General features: G+C 42.8%; 1 protein-coding gene across 4 annotated transcripts in view; it reads left to right on the top strand.

Moving 5' to 3' along the window:
- Positions 1-24,120, top strand: part of SEMA4G (semaphorin 4G) — a 102,753-nt gene that overhangs the window by 36,314 nt on the left and 42,319 nt on the right. For all 4 annotated transcript variants that reach the window (XM_079977424.1, XM_079977427.1, XM_079977426.1 and 1 more), the window contains one exon: positions 13,470-13,716. In XM_079977424.1, coding sequence (XP_079833550.1) covers positions 13,596-13,716 — 121 coding nt within the window. In that variant the 5' untranslated portion in view covers positions 13,470-13,595. The remainder of the gene's footprint in view (positions 1-13,469; positions 13,717-24,120) is intronic.

Genomic DNA, 24,120 nt, shown 5'->3' on the forward strand with positions numbered 1-24,120 from the left:
ACTCACCTTTTCTTTAAACTAAAAAGCCTCAGATGCTGACTTCCTATGTTCCCTGATAGAGGTGGCCTTGGAGGGGTATAGCAGGGGGTCCTCATGTCCTTCAGCCCTATAAGTCTGGATTAGGTGTGTTCCAGTATACAAGGGACTGGGGGACGGCAGAGAGCATCTCTCAGGATCTGAAAATTACCTGTCCTCAAGGCAAAGTGTAGCAAGATCAGGCATCCAGTCAAGTCTCTTGTCTTGATAGGTGAAAATGATGGAGCTTCTCCACTGGCTACCCTGACATACTTAGTTTTGACTTTCCTGCAAATGCCGTCTTTGCTGACTGTGTGCTGGTGTTAAGGTCTATAACGTGTTGGAATAATTGCAAAGTTTGTCGTTGGTAGTGCCATGGGCGTTCTTCATTTCAGTAGATGCTCATGATGCTTCTGCAACCTCATTCCAGATGGCCCACTGAAATTTATAGCACCAACTAGCCGGGGAAAGAATAACACTTCCTCAGCAATAATATATTGTGTGTTGAATGTGAGGAAAAGGCAGCATCCTAAATGGAAGCGTTTCTTTGAATGATGTTATTTGGACGCCATCATCTGGATAGGTTAGTCTTGAACATTCATTTGTGGTTTTAGGCTGAACGTTCTTCTTTAGCCCTAGCTCGAGTTGGGGTCATGGTGGTACATGAGCTCTGAGGTATCTTTTCTGCAGCTACTTTTAGAAATCAGCTAACTTAAACCAATACATGACTTGTTTGAAACAGGTGTCTGACTTTGGTGGAAAGAGAAGGTCGGGTAATAGATTTGGGAGGTAGATGAATGGAGTACTGAGCATCCGACAGACAATTGTGCTTGTCAGTATTCTAGTGCTAGTCTTGCTGCTTTGCAGAATTTGAGTGGATGAAAGGGAACGCCAGGAGAGGGATCTGTGAGGGCAGCCCCAACAATTGCTCTTGAGCATCATCCTTCTGTGTTCAAATGCTTCAAATAGAAATGTAGCACTACATTAAATTCTCCCTTCTGAAGAACACACAGTCTGCCCTTTTACATGGATCATGTTCTTAGACGTATGGATCAGCCTAGAGGGACTACAAGAATCCACATGGATAAAAAACAGACCCTGTGAGAGGAAACCAGGTTTTGTTGATATTTCCTGCTGCTCCTCTTTCTCTTTTTGGGTTTAGAGCAGGGATGGAGAACATCAGAACTAGGATCTGAATTATGGCCCTCCAGGTATCTCTGTCTGTCCTCCAGCCTCTTCTTGGTCCACGTCGCCTATCCCTAGGCTACAGCCCTCTGGCTCTGTTTTGTGCCCCCCATGAGTGCTTTTGCCTGGCTGGAATGTAACATGGAACTATGATAATGTCTCTTGTTTGTGTGGGTGGTAGTTAGAGAGATGTGTGTAGGGTATTGGTGTATGTAGAAACTTCTGGTTTTTACTGTACAAAGATAAGTTTTGTTGCTCTACTTTCTTTTGCTTCTGGCCCTGCCCAACAGGTGGGATGTGGAAGGTTGTCCCCAGAAGGTTGCCCAGGTGGGAATGAGGCCCTGGGAATGAAAAGGTTCCCTCAACTCTGGTTAGAGAGTATGAGAGCCCTTTGCAGAAAGGATCCCAGCAACAGTCTTGGAATACCATTTCTGGACCTTGGTCCATATTTCCTCCTCCACTTCCTAAAATGCACCCAGCTAGAACATTATAAGGAGTTCAGAGGTCTCTTTGATGGACTTTTGAATCTTGAAGTGCACTGCCACCGCCTTTCTGTTCACTTTGGAGTGGGCCTTTTTATATCACAGAGGCATTTATTTATTTTTGGCAGAGATTGAAATCCCCCCTCCCCCTGCATAGTGTCAGGGTTCAGGTTGGGCTGTGCTCAGCCATCCTGCTTGTTCTCTCCTACTGCTGTGCTGCTCTCCAAGCTGCCAGTCTCACCCCTTGTAGAAGGAAGCATTGGATGGTTGGGTGACCTTGACTGCACTAAGAGGATAAAGCTATGGTAGTTACACTTGCTTTCTCTCTTCTAGCTGAGGACCTGTAAAGAACAGAAGAGACCCCAAATCCAGTAGTTTAGAGAGCTGTTGTATTGAGGTTTCAGGTGTTTCCTCCCTAAGCGATACAAGGTTGGCCAATTCTCCATCTCTCTCTCTCTCTCTATCCCCTGCACCTCCACACATTTCCTAACAAACACACAGGGAAATCTAGTGTCTGCATTGGCAACAACTGAAACACATGTTCAGATCTTCTCTTGAGTCTGTTATTTGTATTAGCCATATAAGCATTAGCATACGTTGCTTTCACCTTTGTACGTAGGAATGGAGTGCTTTATGATTTCTTAACATATTTGTAGAAGTCGTTTTTCTTGCAGGAGTGTTTGGGTTTGTTTGGTTTGTTTGTCTTTAATTGTAACATTTTAACATTAAAATAAAGCAGAATGAAAAGGTGCATGAGAGTGATCCATATATTCAATAATATTCATAATTACTGCTAACCTAATTAAAGCCTGCATGTCAACAAATTTGCAACGCCTTTCGGTGTTGTTTGCATTATAATAATGAACTGGCTAATTTGAGTCTCTGCTGTCTCTGGCTTCCTGAATCCTCCACTTCTAGTATGCAGGCTGGATGATGGCAGAAGCTCTGTGTGGAGTTTGTCATAATATAATTAAGAGGGCACAAGTAGTTGTTTTCAGTGTAGTGATGGATATTGTATATTTCCCTTCTTCCTTGCTCTGTGGTTTTCTCCACCTCTTGAAGACCTCCCATAGCTACAAATGCACAGCTTCCTGGTTTCTTCTTACATCACAGCTGGGCAACTTGCAGCCCAGGGGTCACATCTGGCCCCTGACTTAATTTTAAGTGGCTCCAAACACATTTTTACTCATTTTCTCCTTATTTTTCCTAGCTTTGCTTTCCAGAACAATAGATGTATTGGTCTGTTGTGCTAAAAAAAAGTCATTGGTTTACTTATCTGAGAGTAATCCCATCAATCCCAGTGTGACTTACTGCTGAGTAGACTTGCACAGGATCCAGAGGTCTCATCTGAGGTACCAAGGTTAAAGTTGAAGCAGGGCAACCTTTCTCCCAGCTTAGTGAAAGCAGAGAACTTTTGACTTTAGTTCTGCACATTAACAGCTCTGGCTACACCTATAGCAGGCCTTTTGTTCCTGATAGATTCCCCTGAGCAAATGTGATTATAAGAACATAGCAAGAACCTGCTGGATCAGACCAGTGACCCAGCCAGTACATCATCCTGTTGTCCAACCAGCTGCCTATGGGAAGCTTGCAAGCAGAACATGAGTGCAACAGCACTCTGCCCACCTGCAATTCCCAGCAGCTGGTATTCAGAGACATACTGTCTCTGACAGTGGAGGCAGAACACAGCTATTGTGGCTAGTGGCCATTGATAGCTTTATCCTACATTGATTTGTCTCATCCTCTTTTAAAGCAATCAAAGTTGGGGGCCAACTCTACTAACTGTGGGAGCAAATTCCATAATTTAACTATGCACTGTGTGAAGAAGTACTTCCTTTGTCTGTCCTGAAAACTCTGTGCTGTAGGACTGCAGTGGGCAACCTCAGCAGAAAAATGGTTTTCCACCGCTGTCCTACGGCACGTGTCTCTTGGAGCAAGCAGGGTACCTGAAAGACTGAGATAGGAAATGAAGTTTCTGATCTAGCTCTGTGGAATGGCAAACTCTGGGATCTCAACCAGTGTCTGTCCAAGCACCTCTGATTTTAAATGAAACAAACAAAGAAAAAAAGCTTGCATGATACAAACATGTTTACCTTACCATGGCCACATATCTAGCCTTGCAGATGTTCTCCTGTTGTGAATGGCAGACAGCAGAGAAGCAAAAGCTGTTAGGAGCCCGTCCTATTCTTGAGTAGGACCCTGGCAGAGACACATGCCAGACTGGCATGTTCTCTCCCTCCTGGTCAATCGTTCGGGAGCTTCAAAAGCTTTCTTCTGCCCGAACATCACAGCGACTGATGCCAACAGACATCGGCACACTTAGGGATCCGCGGAGTGTTCGCAGTTTGCGTAACAGGACTCAGCAACTCAGCATTTTGGCTAATCTACTTTATTTACATATAAACATACATGGAACACTGCAACATGGCTCCCTCTCTCTCTAGCATCAGACAGCAAAGAGAGAGAACAAAGGACAATAGTCCCACTTCATGGAACACAGCAACACAAACATCTTGTCTCCATCACTTCCCACACTGTGGAGTCAAAACATGCACCGTCATGTGATAGACAACAATCCCATGACTGCAATCATGGAGCAGGAATCTTAACAAAAGCCTGGCTCTGTTTTTGTGCTGATTAATGATAATCTAGTAATGTTCATCACTCTGCAAACCCTAGCTTAATGAAAGCTGGTGGCATGAAGGGAGGCTATTTTTTGCTAACAGGCATGTGGGAGAGCATTTTTAGAGCTGGCAAAAAACAGCAAAACAGAAAGCAATGATTGTTATCTGATTTGAAACATATTCTGAGTTGTCAAATAGAAATGACTCTTCCTTCTTTGCGTGGGTTCCTTCCAGCATCTGTCGGACTTGCATAACTCATAACTAAATGTGTGTGTAGCCTCCAACCAACAGTAATGAGGTTGTGGAAATCTCCTGGATAGATTCTTCTCCTTCCCCAGTCTCTGCTGCTTTTTGTTTTGTTTCTCCTCTTAGAAAACAGCTAAACCTCATAAATTGCTGTCTCTGAGGGTGGCCACCTGCAGCTTTCCTTCTCCCCTGGAGCCGAATTTGAGCCAAGGTGACTTGCAATAATTGGCATGGGTGGGGTGGAATCGGGGAGCTTTGTCCTCATCCTTTCGCCTTTGGCAGGTACCCGTTTAAAATTAGAAACCTCCCATAAACAGTGCCATCTGCTGCCACCCCAACAGGCTTCCTTTTATAGCCTTTTCAGTGGTGTTTGGGAGTACCTCCTACTTAAGATACAAAATCACAACAGTGCTGTATTGGTAATAGGGAAGTGGCTAAGGATGGGTAGGCTTGAGGGGGGGTTAAATCCACACACATTGATGCAATAAAGGAGAAAAGTAGGTGTGTGCACTGTAGAATCCCATGGGCCTCATATATCCAAGGAGAGAAGGTAGTTCAGGACTGAACTAAAGTACAGACTTTTTGTCCCCAACCACAAGCCCATCAAGAAAGAGGCAGCCCAGAGAACATACTCTTGACTATCACGAATTCACTGGAAATGCTTGGAAAGCAAACATTTGTTTTCCAACCATTTCCAGTGAATTCGTGATAGTCAAGAATATGTTCTCTGGGCTGCATCTTCCTTTCTGGAAGCAGCTGCAACCACAAATACCCATCTTGGGTTCATATGAGCACGCAGAGAGAAAACTGAACTCCCTGAGGGACTTCAGTCCCACCATTTAATTGGAAAAGCATTGACTGTTGGGCAAGTCTGAATGTCTCCATGCCACTGGTGATGTAGACCAGCCAGTTGGGGCAGCTGCCATGTTTGAGAGAATCCTAGGCAAAGTGCCTTCTGGCAGCCCCTGGAAGGGACAGGTGTTGGCAGACAGGCAGCACCAGGGACAGTGCTGTGAAGAAAAGGGCCGGGCGAGGCTGTTGAAGCCAGTTGCTGCACCTTCATTATCTCTCATGGCCCTGGGCCCTACCTGTGATGGGATAAGGTGCTGAGGATAATGAAGATGGCAGTAGCTGTCTCATCTGGTGGTTCACAGCACTGGTGCATTAACTTTATTTCTTTTTAAAAGGGATACCAATGTTCGTGGTGGCACTCCAGGTGCAGATGCATCAGCACCACGTAGTGCTGATGCCAGGATGGTGATTAGTCCTCAAAAGGTAGTATAAGAAATGGCTTGTGAAAAGCCAATTATGAGTAGACATTGTGCCCCTGAGCTTAGGGGAATTTTACTTAGCAAAAGGCCAATGAGTCTCTCAAATGGGGAGTTTTAGGAAGTGGGTAGAAAGGGAGAGAAGTGAACTTTGGCTCCATCCTCAGTAAACTTTGGAACAAAAACGGAAAGTAGTAAAAGATAAGATGGCCAGAGCTATGATTCGGGGTGGCTATAAACCCAGTATTCCCATGGGCTCCACTGGAAAGGAGGAAAAATTGTATTAGGGATTAATTCAGATTTTGTTTTTCATGCCAATTATTTACTGGATGACGGTCCTGTCTCTGACATGTTTTTCACCCTATTGTTTTATTTTCTTACGCCACAAATGCAAACAACACAATGAGCAAAATGACTCATAATAAGAACAAAGAAGCATAGAAAGCTGCCTTATAATGAATCGGGTTACTGGTTCATCCAGCTCCTTATTGTCTATACCAACTGGCAGCTGCTCTCCAATATTCCAGACACATTCTCTTCCAGCCCTCCTTGGAGATGCTGGCAACTGAACATGGAACCTTCTGCATGCAAAGCAAGTGCTCTACCATTGACCTATGGTTTCTCTAAATGGGCAAACTTTGCACTCCCTGATCCATGATACAAGGCAGCACCATGGTAAGCTCCAATCAAATAGCTTTTGGCAAAGTCTGGAGAACTGAGACCTTACAGGTGCCTCCAATTAGCCTGCTCCTCCAATATTCTTCTCTCTCTGAAGAGTGTGAATTCTTAAATGGCTTGCCGCAGATGGTCTTTCTTGCCTGGCATACTTGTGCCAATGGGCAGGCATGTGTAGAGCAGGAGGTATTTGGTTCTTCAGGTGAATTGGGCTCAGGGAGAAGTGCCTGCTAAGCTCCTTACTTGGGTTCTGCATGCTCTTTTCCATTAGCCTCTGGTTCAGAATCCAGAGCCTGGTTCTATTCTTTTCTTATTGCCAGTGTCATTTACATGAAACCACTGGGTGCGATCATTAGTTGATTTGGGGTGAGGTGCTATCTGTATGCTGATGACACTCATTGCTACTTCTCCATAACATCTGAATCAGAAGAGGCTGTGCAGTCCCTGGGCCACTGCCTGGGCACAGTGGTGAGATGGATAAGGGAGAACAAGCTGAGTCTGAATCCTGGCAAGGCAGAGGCACTTTGGGTAAGTGTCTCCTGTGTCTGAGAAACTGGCCAATTGCCTACCCTGAATGGGGATGCACTCCCCCTGAAGGATCAGGTTGGCAGTTTGGGGTTGCTTCTCGACCCAGCTCTTGTCACCGAAGGCTCAGGTAGCCTCAATGGCTGGATGTGCTTTTTACCAACTGTGACCGGTTTGATACCTACAGCCGTTGCTAGACTGGGAGAGCCTGGCCACAGTAGTTCATGCACTGGTTACTTCAAGATTGGATTACTGCAATGTGCTCTGTGTGGGGTTTCCCTGAAGCTGCAGTTAGTGCAGAATGCTGCAGCGAGTTGCTCACAGGAGTGAGGCCTTCTCAGCATATAATGCCTATGCTCAGAGGTCTGCACTGGTTTCTGATCTGCGACCATTAGTATATAATGCTCCTAACAACCTGGGACCACTTTACCTGTGAGATTGCCTTACCCTATACGTGTCTACTCAACTGCTTCAGTTGGTGCCACTTAATACCCGTCCTGCATCTGTAAGAACTTGATCATTTATTGTGGCAGTTCCAACACTTTGGAACTCCCTGCCTATTGATATTGAGTGCCTTCACCGTATTCCTGTTGGCACCTGCTGAAGACCTTCTTATTTAGTCAAGCCTACCCAGATGAGTTTGACCAAACTGCGGGAGGCAGTGGAAGACTGGAGTGCCTGGCGTGCTCTGGTCCACAGGGTCACGAAGAGTCGGACACGACTAAACGACTAAACAACAACAACAACCCAGATGTTTAGAAAGTTTGTGTGAGTTTTCATTTGTTTTAGTCTGTTCTGGTGTGGTTTTAACTTTCTGTATGTTTTAAATTGGACGCAGGTGGCGCTGTGGGTTAAAGCCTCAGCGCCTAGGGCTTGTCGATCGAAAGGTCGGCGGTTCGAATCCCTGCGGCGGGGTGCGCTCCCGCTGCTCGGTCCCAGCGCCTGCCAACCTAGCAGTTCGAAAGCACCTCCGGGTGCAAGTAGATAAATAGGGACCGCTTACCAGCGGGAAGGTAAACGGCGTTTCCGTGTGCGGCTCTGGCTCTGGCCAGAGCAGCGATGTCACGCTGGCCACGTGACCCGGAAGTGTCTCTGGACAGCGCTGGCCCCTGGCCTCTTAAGTGAGATGGGCGCACAACCCCAGAGTCTGTCAAGACTGGCCCGTACGGGCAGGGGTATCTTTACTTTTACCTTTTATGTTTTAAATTATGGTTGTGGTTTTTTTAGTGATAATTTTATTATTTTCTCTTTTTTGTAAACCAGTTTCTACAATCAAGTGGTCTATACATTTTACAAAATAAATAAGTCTTCTTCTTCTGACTCAGCGCAGGACTCGGGCTGACATCCATGGCAGATTTTATCTAGCTCCTTAAATTCCTCAGTCTTACAAGCTATTGATTGTCATGTGCTTCTTGTTTTAGAGCAATGATACAGTTCCCATGTCTTGCTTATGGATGTATGCAAACATTTGAAACAAGCCCAATAGTAAAAAGGCAATCTGCTTTTCTTGTGAGGTTCCTTGCCTGTATGCATAAGATTTATTAGATTCTGCAAAACAGCTATGTCATAGTATTTGCAAGCCTATTATGTAATCGTAAAACTTGCACATTCTTCCAGTTCTCAGCTATTCATAATTTCTCACCTTTCAGCTTGTGAATTATAAATGCTTTATTGTTGGAAAAACTCCACTTCGTTCCATGTGTCATTTAATTCCATGGCACAACCGGCAAGTTAGTATTACACCCCACCTCCATATGGGTTCAGTGGGATATTCTGGCCTAACATTACCATTTCTGATGAAATTTAAACCCTGGCACAGACTGTTCAGTTATGCATATCAAAATGTCTCTGCTTCTGTCTCCATCCGACTCCATTCCAATTCACCTGCATAAAGAAGCGCATTGACGTCCTCTGTTAAGAGGCTGCATGTATTCCTGGATATGAAGCATACTCCTCTTTCTGTAGAAGCTCCATATTTCCTGTGGATATGATAATGTAACTCTGCTGAACAGGAGTACTGAACACAGCTGATAGCTACAATGCTATTATGTTCAGTGCACATTGTGTGATTATAGCTAGCATGTCTGCCCTCCATACTAGAGGCTTTCCACAGTGTGAAGGTTCAAAATGAAAGATCTTTGTATGTGGTAAAGGGAAGTTTGCAAAAGCTTATGGAAACTCTTTTATGGAAACTCATTTTTCAATGTAGCCCTTTTCACTTATGGGTGTTGAAGATTTCTTCCCAGTGGAAATCTGTTCGGCTTCCTCCTAAAAATGTCTAGGGCAGAAGTGGGAGATTTGTGAGCTGGTGTAGTAAATGGTACTTTTTCAGACACCTGGAAGTGAACTGCATGTTAGAATACCACCCCAGACTTTTGAAAACGACAACACCTCCCTGTGAACACCCCCCCCAAAAAGCTCAACAACTTTTGGCCATTTCCCCCCACCCCCAATTTTTTTTGTTGCAATCCCAAAAAATAGGGGTCGTCTTATGCATGGGGGCATGTTATACACTGAAAAATACGGTACATATTACTTTTAGAGAAGCCTTTGTCTATCTTTCTGGTGTCCTAGCACTGTAGCTGCTTGGTGAGGAAAGGGTAGGTGAGAAATTTGAGGTTTCTTTCTATCTGAAAAGACAGATTTATAGCATTGGAAGGGACTCAGAGTCCCTGTAATCCAACCATAAGCTGCAAGGTAGAAAAATCCATATAACCATCACAAGTCCCTCTGATCCAGATCATCAAAACACTGCAAGCAACATTTATTGAAAAGTTCTGTATTTTTTGCATGCAGAACTTTAAATTATTTTGGCACAGATATATGAACATGAATTGAGAGTACTGATAACAAAGGAAATGAACTGAACAGAACACATCCTTGTCTTGCACTTTCTCTTTTAGCAAGAGTGTTCACCTACTAAACTTGCGACTTTCTTTTTAACCAGTAAAAGGAGGCATTTGCTGACTACTCCACAGCTTGCCTTGTTCTTCAACACATTGCTGTAACACATTTTAATTAATACAGCATATGTCTCTGAACAACTGCTGTCGAGAAACACTCTTGCGTGTGATTTATTCTAGTGATTGTGTGCCTGAGATGATGTGCTTGCGTGCCTATGTGTTGATTATGTTAGCTGACATCATGCTGATATTGGGGTATTGGCACGCTCTGCAAAGATCACATGAGGATGGTTCTGGATTATTGCCACATTCCGTAAGGAAATTTTCTGTCTCTTATATACAGAATCAACATTTAGCCTTGGAGAGGTCAGATTTCATTAGTGGATGTACACATTTGGTGTTTGAATGTTGCAGGTATCGTGTTTGATAGTGCCTCCAATGTGCTTGCATGGAAAGAAAGCAGAATTGTGTTGGCCATATTGATAATGTGGATAGTATAGATGGTTTTCCTCCACTGCAAAAGTCTTATGGGGTTAAAATGTCTTTGTTGATTTTGATTTGAGAAATAATGTAGTATTCTGAAACAGCATGTTAAAATCTTGCTTGCTATTTTTTGTGCATAATTAAATGTTTAAAAACAAAAGTAAAATATTTAAAATTCCAAAATCTTTTTAATGCTTTTTTTAAAAAAATTGTTAGAAGACAAAGAAGAAGTAAACACGGGGAATAACTATTCCAGTTCTTAGGCATGCTTCAACCTTTTGGTCTTCAGTGGCATATAAATATCAATTACCTGATTAGTTGTTCCAGGATTGTCTAAATTGGAAGTCCTGTTCTTGAAACAAAAGTATCACATCCTCATTCTTCTGGGTATGGATCTTAATTGCAATCTTCCCTCAGGTAAACATACCGTGGTTTGGGATGCATATGGTTTCTTGCCATAGTTCTAATCAGGTGTTCAGAACCTGCAGGAACTCATGAAGCTAGCAACATCCCATTTATGATGATTCATGATCTGCTCAGTCTTAATGTGGCGGCGGGAGGCACCCTCTATGCAGGTAGGGTTTCCAGCATGGGTCTGGGAACATTAATTTAGCAAATCTTTGCTGTTTCCTACTTAAGCCTGGTTAGTCAGTACCTGCGGTGATCAGGCTATAGCTTATTGCAGAAGTGACTACTGTAGATCCAGTACATTGTACTGTACATGCTGAGATTGGAGCTAATTTTTAATTTATATTTTTGAACTTTTTGAACTTCTTTCTGAGAGGAAGAAGCTGTGTTATTGAATATATGTGTTGGGCAAGGAGTGCAAGTGGAAATGTATTTGTTATATTTATATCTTGCCTTTCCTCTGAACTCAGGACTATTATTTGCACCCAAAGCAACCTTGTTACATGTCCAAAGCCCAACTAGTGAGGTTGACAGCTAGTGGAGATTTGATATTGGGAGCCCTGCATTCAAACCTAACACTCTCTAGCCATTGTACAACACAGCTTTAGAATTCTTTTGCAGCCTAAGCTGAATTACGCCATAGAACGATCGCCAGTCTCCACACCTACTATGACATACCGTAATAGTTCAGATGGAGAATCCAAAACTTGCCATAAGCTCTCTCTGAGTGCAGTCCTCTCCTCCAAGGTTAAGCGTGTAGAGGATTGAAGCCTGTCTCAAAGGATAATATCAACCTACCTTACAAAGTGATTGTAAAGCTTATTGAGATAATGTACCGTATTTTTCGCCCTATAGGACGCACTTTTTCCTCTCCAAAAATGAAGGGGAAATGTGTGTGCGTCCTATGGGGCGAATGCAGGCTTTCGCTGAAGCCTGGAGAGCGAGGGGGGTCGGTGCGCACCGACCCCTCTCGCTCCCCAGGCTTCAGGAAGCTATCCGCTAGCCGTGGGAGATGCAGCTCTCCCACGGCTAGCGGAGAGCTTGCCTGCACCCAGAAGCTTGGGGCGTGCTGAACTCAGCACGCCCCAAGCTTCGGCCTTCGCACAGCGCTCCGCTAGCCATGGGAGAGCCCCGCGAAATCGCGCGGCTCTCCCACGGCTAGCAGATAGCAGCCTGTTCTGGGGGCTGGGGTCGGGGGAAGCTCAGGCTTTCCCCGCCCCAGCCCCGCACCTGGGGTGGAAATAATTTTTTTTTTCTTTATTTCCCCCCCAAAAAACTAGGTGCGTCCTATGGGCCGGTGCGTCCTATAGGGCGAAAAATATGGTATGCCAAGAGCTTTGCTATATCAGTTCTAAATACTGTACTAAAAATGCCAATTATTAAAAGAGGATTAGTAACTAGTATAGAATATTGAGCTACATGGTAATTTTTAACAGGAGTTTGCCGATCAAGCCCTGCCCTGAAATTGATCTTTGATGAAATAAACAACTGTTACTTATGTGAGTTTGAATTAAACCACTGATGTTGCAAGGCATAAAAATGCAAAATATCCTCATTTAAGCACTTTGCTTGTTGTGTTTAGGAGTTTTAGTGCCTTGCATAAAATGTAGGAAGATGGAGAATAAATCACAAATAGCATCTTGTTCTCTCCACGAAACATTTCGGCCCAAATGTTTAATACATGGTATTTAATGATGCAGAAGGAATTGCTAACCTAAGTAGCAATGCTGCGCCTGCTGTAGCAGAGCAATGTCCAGAGTGTGAACGCATCCCTGGAGAATCCAGTTGTGTGAATGTTTAGCCAGTTGTTAGTAGCCCTGGGATTTAATGAGAGCAACTTTCGAAGCTTGGGAAGGGAAAACAGTCTTTGCCTTTTAAAGGATCTTGTCATGACTCTGACGTGAATGACTATGCAGAGGCCCAAGACAATTCCCATATGCGACACATTAGCTGGCAATTGGCGGTTGATTGCCTGAAATGAAGCAGAAGGGAAATCTGAAATATAGACTAAAAATAAAGAGTACAACAGAGTTCTCTGGCGAATATTAAAGGTGCAGGATTGGGAATGGTAGTGGTAAAAAGGAGTGGAAGGATGAAGAGGGGATATAGAGTTTAGTGGGAGGCTTGGGGCACAAGTCAACATGCAGTAATGGTGGGCAGTAGAAACCAAACTTGAGAGATGGTGGGTAACCAAGCAAAAGCAACCAGCCTTATTTTGTGTCTTCCAAGTTCTGGGAATGCTTAAAAGCCAAAACCAGAGAACCTAGACTGTTGTGGTTAAGCAGATTCTGATACATCTACACGCTTGGTTTGTCTTTATCGTTTTGGATAGTTGAAGTTTTTTTTTTAATGTAACAACAATAGCATCTAAAGGAAAAAGCATACACAATATATATACTAGCTTGGTAAATGGCAGATCCATATGCTCAGCATAGCACCAGAGACTGTGGAAGCAGGAGGAACAATGTGATTTTGAGGGCTTTGCAGACCTTTTTGCCACACTTTCCATTTACAAGTGAGCAACACATGAAGAAGGCTTGAGTTAGTGCTAAATCTTGGGGATAAATTTTATGAGCTATGAATTCTTTTACACTATTAAGAAGTAATTGATTATTACAATTATTGTTTTTTAAAAGCTTTTATTTTGCATTTCAGAAATCCCTCTGTGGCCTCCAGTGACACTCACCAACTCAGCAGGAAGGTTCTCCAACTATCTCAAGGTTTTCTTGTAGAAAAGGGCTGTGTTGCCCAGTGGGCAGCAGCCTTTGTCAACCAGGAAGAATGAGAAGGAATGTACCCCTTTATCAGATGGCTCTCTTTGTGGTTGCTACAATGGGATATCCCTCCAGACACTCTGCTGTAGATTTGGATGCCACACCCCGAATGACAATTGTCTATAACGGTAAAGAAGCTTTCCAGGTTTGCCTTATTTATCATGAACCACTTAGCTGGGCAAGTTTGCAATGTTTATGAAGAAGAGAGATCTATGTGCCTAAATGGTGATGCTTCTTAGCTGCATACATCTTGGTATGCAAATCCCATTCTCTCTCCCTTTGTTATCTCAATGTTTGAATTTTGAGCACTTATTTACATGATTTCAGCTTTCCACAGTTACTAATGTATGTATTGACAACCTCCTCTGGTGTATATTTGCACAAGAAGGCAATTACACCGACTGTTTTGGGTAACCTATACTTGCTATGAATGGTAAAGCCCACATAGTTTTACCTATTCAAAATGTTTTTCTTTGAAATTGTTTTCATGGCCAGTTATACTGAAAGTGGAGGCGGGGGGCCCTTGTTAATCCAGAGCCTCTTGATCTAGTAAACAAATCTTAGCGTGAAGTAAGTTAGCAGAGGCTTTCTCCATAAACAGGCCTTCAAATATTGCTGTGAAAGATCCCTCTACTGCACTGGTGCAGCCTGTAATGTGCAGGAAAAATTGCTTAAAGTTAGGGGTGGATGCCCGTGACATACAAAAGAATCTGTGGCAAAGATTTTGCAGTCTGCTGTCTGGTATCCTTATGTAGTCTCCTCTTATATGGGAATGGGATGAAAGTTGGCCATTTAGGAGTTGACAGGGCCAGTGCTTATCTATTCCATAACCAAACACAATTGGGAAAAGGCAGAGAAAACCTGTTGTGGGCATATAAAGGGAATTTATTGATCGGTTCTTGATTCTTTGACAGCTTTCTGAATGTTGCCGACTGGGAATTGCTGGTGGAGCTTCTTGGAGATATTTGCCTTACGTGTGATTTAATACTCAAGTGATGAGGGCTTTGTAGTTTTGCACGTTTTCTGTCAGTTGTGCTGTCACAAAATGAAGATTGTAGGAAGCTAAGCTATTGGCTTTAAAGACTTGCAGAAGATGATGTAACCCTTTACAAGAGAGATGGAGAGGAGGAAGGAATGCTCTGTTATATAAACTTCTTTCAAGTTCATTTGAAAAAGTTGTTTGTGTGTAATAATCAGGGCATTACCTCTCCCTTTTTTATTTTCCATTTGATTATTTTTATTTTTAAAAAAGCTGCTTCCAAATATTGCAATAATACAGCTCTCTCTTACTTTTTGTATCAGATTTGAGATGTCTCATCTCACATTCAGGTGACAAAATTGTGATTTGCTGCTAGGGTTGCCTGCAGTGTTAGAATCAGAAGTTGGCATCATTGGGCACCTGCCAAAACCCGCATCCCAGCATGAGGTCCACTACTGTCCTATGGTCTTGCTCCATTTCCTCTTTGATACCGTACTGATTGACCTGTCCTCTATGTATGAAGAATGACAGGATCAAGGGGAAGGAGCAGTAGGTTGCATTTGCCTTTCCATCTCCTGGGTAGTGGTGCAAATTGATCCCCAGGGAAGAGGACACTTGTAGTGCTGAAGAGAAAGGTCCACTCAGGGAGGAGTCTTACTGAAGGCCTCTTTCCCAAGGATCCTGCAAAACCTGGAACTGGCACTGGATGCCTCTCTCTCCAGACCTCCATGGTTTTACAACTGTTCAGTCCTTCAATGCAAATTTAGAGGAGATTGGAAATGACTTTGTGTTGTGCTTTAGTCTATTACTTTATGATTGGCTAGAAGGCTGAAGATGAAAGGCAAATATAGGTAGATGTACATGCCATGGGTGGTTAACATCAGGTGGAATTAAAACCATGACAAGACTGCTGATACTGTGTAGAACAAGGGATGCCAAAGTGGTGCCCTCTTGATTTTGTTGGATTACAACTCCATCAAATTTCAGCCAGCACAGACTGTGGTTAGGGATGATGGGAGCTGTAGTCCAACAACATCTGCAGGGAACCATCTTGGCTATCTGATGTAGAAAGAGCACAGCTTGGTGTCATAATGATGACAGTGGCATACAGGCAATTTTCGCATTGTGGTATGCTTGGAACAACAAAGGAAATAATCACTTTTGAGAGGCTTCCGCCGGGCTCCTGCCCTTTCGTCCCACCTTTCTTTCCTTGCCTTCCTATTATGGAAGAGGGAGAGAGGGAAAACCTGTTTTGAAAGCCGTGTGGGAGCTGCCACTGATTATTATATGCCAGATTGGTGCTGTCAGCACTGCTGTCTTTCGCCTCAACATGCATGTCTGGTTACATCAGCATCTTGGAGCAATCTCCTCTGCTCCAGTTTCCCGGGGACCCTGAGGCACTACGAACACATGATCACAAGCGTTTCTGAGAGTGCAGGAGAAGGGGGTCAAGAATTTCCTTCTGTTTGCCTTTGTTACCTTGTGCTCAAATCCCCTGTCTTGGGTAGCTTATCAGTTCTACAGTGGTATTCATCAATCCCACCACCAGAGTTGCTTAGTAAAGCTAAGGCTTTGTATAATCTGTGCTCCCTCCTTAATGGGAAGGGGTGTGTGAATCAGATTTAAGGGAAGCACAAATTCATGTACTTGGAATAAAAACGTTATGTAATTTATTACGATTTCTGTGAACACTCACAGAAGCCTGATCAGGAAGCTCTGCCTATAGGTGCTGAATAAGAATAAGAGACTTACCGTAGTTTATGGACTGCATATTTTTGGACCATTTGTCTACGGTTCTTGCAGTCCTCATTATCTTTAGCGTTCTTCCCCTCCTTTAGCACTTCCAAGATGGTACTGGCATGCAGTGTCCTAGAGCTTAAACGATGCCAAGATATTGGAAACATTTTCATGCTGTTGCCAGAGATGGGCAGCCGGGTTGTGTTGGGATGGTAATGTTTGGGCTTTGAAATTCTTGGCAAGGGCTTAAAATAGTGGAGGAACTGAAGATCATATCTAAGGTCCCTGGAGAAGGGTAAGGAAAAGCGAAAGAACAGAGTTCCACCTATTCCATGACCACTGAGGTGTCTACTTTCTTAGTGTTCAGCAGACTATTTCCTCTGCACTTATATGCGTCTCTGCGCATCTGTGCTGGTTTGTAGAAACAGTGAATGCAAAATGTTATTCTTAAGATTTCAGATTCTGAATGTGTGTGTGTGTGTGTGTGTGTGAGTGAGTGAGAGAGAGAGAGAGAGCACTATAATATGTAGCTTGATTTGAACTATTAAATTTGTCAGCTGAGAGAGTGCTGGTTTGCAGAAATTGCTGCTTTTCAGTTGTTGGCTGGCTACCCATAAAACATTTTTTAAAGGTTTTGACGTAAGATCCATGGGTAAATTATAACAATTCAGTTAGCTATTAGTCTGGGAAGACATAGTTAAACATATGACAGGGTCCAAATGGTTGGAAGTTCAAACTAGAAGAGATCTGAATATTGAAAAACATGGATTTAGTGCAGTGAACCATCAGGCAATCCTGCTAGTGAGTTCTCGATTTTCTAATGGCTTTTAGTTAGAATTGGATGCCTCTCTAAGGAGCTGCTCTGGATGATTAACAGCCTCTTTCCCCAAAAACAGCATGTTATTAATCTAGGATTGCTACACTGAAGATTTTTTAAAAATTGTTGCCCTATCCCTCCTCTGAGCTGTTAGGGTTCCTTTGACCCTTATCAGAGGATGTGGCACTTAAGGAAACAATGAGTCCTTTTTCCTGTTAAATTTTCTAATAAAATAATGGGGGGGGGCGGATTTAAAAAGATATTTGAAACATTCCCAATGAAACGCTTCCCAATGATACAGTTGGTGATACAGGAAATGTAACATTAAGCATCCATTTCTCATGGTTTCCTTCCTTCCACCCTCCACTTTCAGCCCACTGGTGTGGTAAGTTCTGTGCCTTACATATTAAACAATTTACAGTTATCATTCTTCATCAGAGATGAGCAATTGACTCTTAAAGTTGTAATGGTGTCTTTAACACGTTCCTGGCTATTGGCTATTCTTTGTCATTATTGTAACTACATGCGGCAATGGTAGTCACAATGTTGGTCATCCATCAAGTGGCTGTTTAGGATAGTTATTGTACTCCAGGAGATGACAGGGATCCATCCATCCTAGTGCTGCTTGGAAACTTGTGCTTCTGCTGCTTAGGAACAAGAGGAGAAGCAAATGAAGGCTTGAAGCTCTGTGGAAGGAAGGAAGGAAGCACCAGGCCACAAATAATCTATGGAAACAGAATCCAATGAACACTGGGTTCTGTATTGTTAGGAGTTGCTGACCACTGCTCCAGATGGTGAGCTGCATGAGTGCAGATTTTCAAGGGCTTCCTGTCTCAGTGGCACTTAGCTTAAATAACAAGACAACCCGAGTTCTGTTGTGCTTATGTGTTCCCTTTGATCTTGATTCTTGGCTTGTTCTCTGGCTCTTTATTATTAGGCTTGAGCTGCTAGTTTCTCGCCCAGCCCTGACAAGATTTGCAGAATGGTACAGAAGATTTGATGAGTATCAACTAGGGGTATTAGTGGTGGGGCTGATTTGCTCAGCTCATAGAGGAGGTGGGAACTCTGTTGCGGCTCCGGATTGAACCACCAGCTCTAGGAGTTCAGTGGCCAGCATGGGGGTGGAGTAGTGTGACTATGTTAATATTTTGCTTATGGGTGCCCTCAATAATGGTCAAGGTATTAGAATGGGCCTTCTTACCACACTACTACCTGCTGTGATAGATTGGGACAACTAAAATATGAACTGTGTTCTACTATCCATAGTGTCCAGAGAGCATTTGGAATTTCTGTGGAATGAAGTGCTGTCTAAAGGAAATACTTATCAGTGGAACAGCAAGGCATTCCGTGCCAGTATTTGGAGAAATGCAGCTCTGAAAGCCTGTTAACATATTTCATGTGGGAGGGTGTTAGCTGATTAATGGCTTTTAAGTTCATTGTTTTTATTTAATTCAGTCTGTTAGACAAATTAAATAAATAGCTTAGCATATTAAAGCAGACTACTCTCCCAAGCAGCCTTGCTTCACTGTATTTCCTCTGTTTGTGTCAGAGGAGCAAGACCTACTGAACAAGGTGCTCAGTATATGCCATTGATTCACTTCTACCCATTGTTTGACTCATGGGACTGTAGATTATTGATAGCAAGGTTACTGTTGATTAACATCTTTGACTGGAAGTTGCTACAATTGAAATATGATTAAAAAAAATTAAGCTACAAATAATTCATTGCACCTCAATTATGGCCTATGACAAAGGTCTCATTTAAGATCTTATTCTCCATTCCCCCCAAAGAAGTCACATCTCCCTTTGAATATACAAAGTACAGAATGGGTTCTGTCTGGCAGGTAGCTAGTTAATGCTGCAATAGCCCATCTCCAAACTTCCAAAAGTAGTGTGGCTGACTTTTGATTGGTTAGCCACAGCCATCAGTCAGTCAATGTCCACCTGGGCCAGAACCGTTTAAAAAGATGGCTAATGCCAAACAGTTCTTAGTCCCTCAACCTTACCATCTATGCTGCTATGTTAGATGAGAGGCCTGTTTGGAAGTAGCTACAATAGGACAGACTTTCCTTTCCTTTTAAAGTACTGTTCTGTTTTTACCTTTGCCTTTCTCTGTTTTTTAATTCTTCATAAAGTTCATAAGATTTGGCTGTTGGGAGTCTTGGGAGCCAAAATGTGAAGGTTCTCTTGCATGACTGGCCTACCTTGATGGGCAATTGGAATGAAGTACCCTCTTCCACCAAAGTGTACACCTTATCCCAATAATTCAAATGGGAAATGGTCATTTTGCTGTAAACTGCACCAGAGCTTTCTGGGAACAGCAGAACGTACCTACACATTTCACACAAATGTGTATATCAAAGTTGTGTGTGTGTGTGTGTGTGTGTGTGTAATGAAAAACACCCTGGGGAGGCTGGTCTTCAGCAGCCTGTTTGGTATAGAGGTCCAGCAATTTCAAGCCCTCATTTTAAGTGGTGTGTAGTCATACCCACTGCCTGATTTTCAGCCTTCCTTCCTTTGTGTAACTAGGGCCCCTCAGCTTCTCTGCAGATTCCCTGGTGCAGTGTGGGGGGTCTTGCAGCTGGCGCAGGAGCCATGAGTAGGAACTGGCACTCAGCCTGCAGGCTTTTCTCTGAGACTTTTCCCACAAAGCATCGCTAATTGCATTATGGCTATCTGGCAGCCAAACTGAGAAGACCACAGTCCTTACCTTGTAGAGGTGGCATTTGGATTAGCGAGTTTAACATTTTGCAAATGTTACCTAATGCCAAATGGAAGAGGCTTAACCGAGTCTGTTTATGGAAATATTTTTTTACATGTAGAAAGAGCTAAACCTTCCCTGACACAGGCATTATTTGTACAATCAAAATACCAACCTGGGGGCAGCTTAGTTTTTGTTGAGAACAAGTTGGTTTGATCTAAAATGCCTTGTTGTGGCAGAAATGTGTAGTTGCTGCTGCTGCTGCTGTGTGATTCTGCTAGTTTATAAAGCTAGTTTGCTGGGATTGTATGCCCCATCATGCATATAGCTGTCTGAGACATCTTGATAACTTTAGTAAATTTCTGTCAACCTCTTCTCCCCTCCCTCCTCTTTAAGGTATTCTACCACTCGTGTGTGGAGGGAGGGTTTAATATCAAATCCTTGCATATAGATCATACCATCTAAAGCATGGATGATTGACCTGTGGCCCTATAGGTTATGTTGAATTCCTACTCCCATCAGCTCCAGTCAGCATGGCCATTGGTCACAGATAATGAGAGCTGTAGTTCAGCAACATTTGGAAGGCCACAGATTCTCCACTCCAATCTAAAGACTGAGATCTTGCTGAGGTTTCCCCTGGTTAGAGCGTGTGCTTTTCTCTGCAACCATAAAAAGAAGGAGGTTCTCCTCTTCATTTCCCCCAGCTGAAGACTGTAGTTTTCAGTGTTCTAACATATTTTTATGGCCTGGACAACATTTTCAGTAAGCTAGCCTGATTAGGGTATTTGCATACGTTACCAATTTGCATAAAGAGCTGGATTTTGTTACTTGCAGTGTCAAGAATAACTGATGAAGCATTAACACATCACTTTGGAGATTTGGCTTTGGTTCTTTGGTCTGCCACTCACTTCACTCTGTAAACTGCCTGCTCTGCCAGCTCTTTGCATTTCTTTTGACACAATTCTATGTACTGTACGTATATTCAGAAGCAGGTCTTCTGAGTGAGGCTTACTTTCAAGTAAGTGTGTGTAGGATTGTAGCTGATAATTCAGTATCTGCACATACGAGCTGAGGATTTTGGAAGTGCTCAGCACCGAAAAATATGAATGCCTCATAGCTGAGCTTTAGAGAAGCAAAGAGTAGAGCTGTTCCTGAAATCAGCTCACTGCAGAACAAGTAATGAAGTTAGCCTTGGGGTTAGCATACTTTAGAAGTGGCATAAATATAATGGGGAAGAAGTGAACTGATGTAGCATAATGGTGCCGTTTGTGTCTTTTTTTTACACCCGTGTTGACACGGGTGTATGAGTTGATAATGCTATTTTATTTTATTTTGAAGCCCTAAAAGACTCTGGACCAGTTAAGGACTGTCTTGCTCCTTATGTCCCTTCCTGAACACTCTGATCATTGGGAGATATACTCTTGGTGGTGACTCTTACTCCTCCTGTCTGCTTCACAGTTGTTAGGAGCAGGGTGTATAGCACTGTAGCACCTGCTTGGTAGAACTTTCTCCTGATTAGTATCAGACAAGCATTTACTCCCTGCCCCCTGGCAAAAACTTATTTTATAAAGGCAAGCATTTACAATGCCAACTTTTAAACACGTGCTCAAAATATTTTTTGTTCACTTGGACATTCCCTGAAGTGTGACAGATTACTGACCATGGCAAATACTATTGTTCAGTAGTTTGTTGTGTTTTTATATTGGATTGTATACCATTTTCTTACTCCATGTTAGCTGATATTTACATCTGTTAACTAACTAACTAGTTTCTGATGGCCAGTCCAAAGAGAAAAGAGCCCTTTTCTAAAGGACTGACTTCCAACAGGGGTGGACACTGCTATGGGTTAAATGTTTCATGTAGGGCCTTGCATTTGAATATTTGCATGTTTCAGGTTCAGTTTGATTTGTAAAAGTTTGGTGCAGCGGATGATTTGTTAGCTTTAGATGTGTGGAGGCCCAGTCTCAAATTCTTGCTTTATGGAGCACACGCTGTAGCTTTCTGTGCTAATTACTTCACAATGTACTTGTTGGGATTTATAAAGAATTATAAATTGCATCATGCTTGAATTTCAGTGTTGCTGAAATTCCTTTGGCCACCAAAACCCATGTTTTGCTACCGTGAATTCAGACATTTTAAAGTGACCTCGGTTCTCAGAAGCATTTAGATTTTTATAAAATAAATAGTCAGTATGCAGGGAGGCATTTGATGAATTCAGGTAAAAATTTCCTGAGGTAATAGTAGATCATGAACTTTTAAGGACTTGATGGTGAGGGAGAGTGGCCTCATGCTGTTGTAGGATGTACATCTATATTTGTATTTTTAAAAGTTATATTTCAGCGGAGCCGTTTATTGAACATTAGTATATCTACAAATTACAAAATAGTGTTCCAGATTTTCATGATTTTTCTTCAAGTTATTACCTGAAAGGGCTATAGTACTTTTGATTTCTGACTTCTGACTTCTCATACTGACAAAGCTTGTTGCTTCCAGCTGTTGTTGTTGTTGGTGGTGGTGGTGGTGGTGCTGTTGTTGTTGCTGCTGCTATTTTTGACAGCCACTGTGGCAAGAGGACTGCTCTCTTCATTTGAGTTTTTGGAAGCAATGGAGAGTTGAGCCTGCTCCCTTTCCAAGTCTGATGTGGTTTGACAGCTCCTTTGTGGGTCTTTGCCTTTCAGATCTCGTAGGAGGATAAACGGCTGTAGCTGGTCACTGAATGATGAATTTTAGCAGCTGGAACTGCATCCATCCATGAAATAGACACGATGCAGACTCCCCTGAGAGCTAAAAGGAGTGATTGAAAATTAATATTGTTTGAATTGAACTCCTTAGGCCTTTCAGTTAAACTCATAATGCAGGAAGCAATTACAATCGGATCTGCTACAGCGTGTCACCACAGCAGAAAGCCTCTTGTTATTGTTTCACAGTGGTATTGACAGGCATGCAATGTGTGGGGTAACACCTCTGAGTAGTGCATGTCTGTTGGTATGTGACTGGGAGGAAAGCATTGGAAGACAAAATGTATTTTACCAGAGGACTCACTGCTTGGCTCATCCAGACCTGTACACATCCATTTTCTATTCAAAACAAGCATTAAATACAATATCAAGAAAAATGATGGCCTAAATATCAAACTGTCTTTAGCATACGAGGTATTCACTGGAAGCGTGTGCAGAGGGGCAAGTCTTCCGGATATTTGCTGTAAGAAGGAAGGTGCTTGTAAACATTACGTGTCCTTGGGTGATGTACGCAGCCATGCCATAGGTACGCAGCCATGCCATAGAAAAGGTAATTGTAGGAACATGTTGGAGTATTTGCAGTCATTCTTGTAAAGAGAAGGAGGGCTCTTGAGAAATTCTTGTGGCAGGCAGCTCTTGCCTGAAGCTTATGTTTCTGATGGAGCTTATAAAAGGTTCTAAAACAACCTGTTTTATGGTTTCTTAACCCAGAGTTTATCACCCTCCCCCCCCCCGCTACTTTGAAACTCTTGCGAGAGAGAGCGAGAGAGAGTAAGAAATGTTTTTCTTTGAAGGACATCCTCCCATTGCAGAGCTTAAATGTGGTAGTTTTGCTTTTCAATCTCCCGGAACCTGCAAATTAAGTTTCTACAGAATCATACTGCAGCAGCAGAAGAGGGATTAGGACCATGGGTGGTGCAAAGGAGAAAACAGCTCTGATTACTCAAAATAATAATTCTAATTCGTAAGGAGAGACTTGCAGTGGATTACACCTGTTGAATCGCTCTAGTGAATGACTCAACGTAATCCAAATAGTGACAGTTTTTATTACATTTATACAGTATTCTGCCCTTTCCCCACAGTTTTTGTCTCTCAAAAAGAAAAGAAAAAAGCAGAAGATCAGCACTTCTGTGAGACTGGCAGACGTGAACTTCTACCTAGTCTCCATAACTGAGTGCCTAAGGCCAAATCACTGCAGTGCATCGTCTTAAGTCTGGAAAGGTCTTTTTTAAATGGGCTGAATTCAGATATGCTACTTTATGTATAATCTGAGCATCTGGAATTTTTGGTAAAGTTTATTATTATTCCTCCGTGTTATAATTTATATGAAAAAGTGATAACAATGACAGGATCAGACAAAAATTAAAAGATGAAAAACAGCACATGACTCCGACCATATGGTGAACCATTCAAAAGATGGGCAAATATATTGGAAAAATCAACTTGCTTTAACATCAGCTTGTGAAAATGATCTGTGAATATGTGCTTAATTTGGCTAGGCAGCAAGGGCTCTATTCCCTGGCAGGTGGGATTTCAAGTGGTAAACAATCCTGCATTGTG

This window comes from Podarcis cretensis (assembly GCF_951804945.1).
Source record: "Podarcis cretensis genome assembly, chromosome: 5".
In the NCBI taxonomy this organism is placed as follows: domain Eukaryota; kingdom Metazoa; phylum Chordata; class Lepidosauria; order Squamata; family Lacertidae; genus Podarcis; species Podarcis cretensis.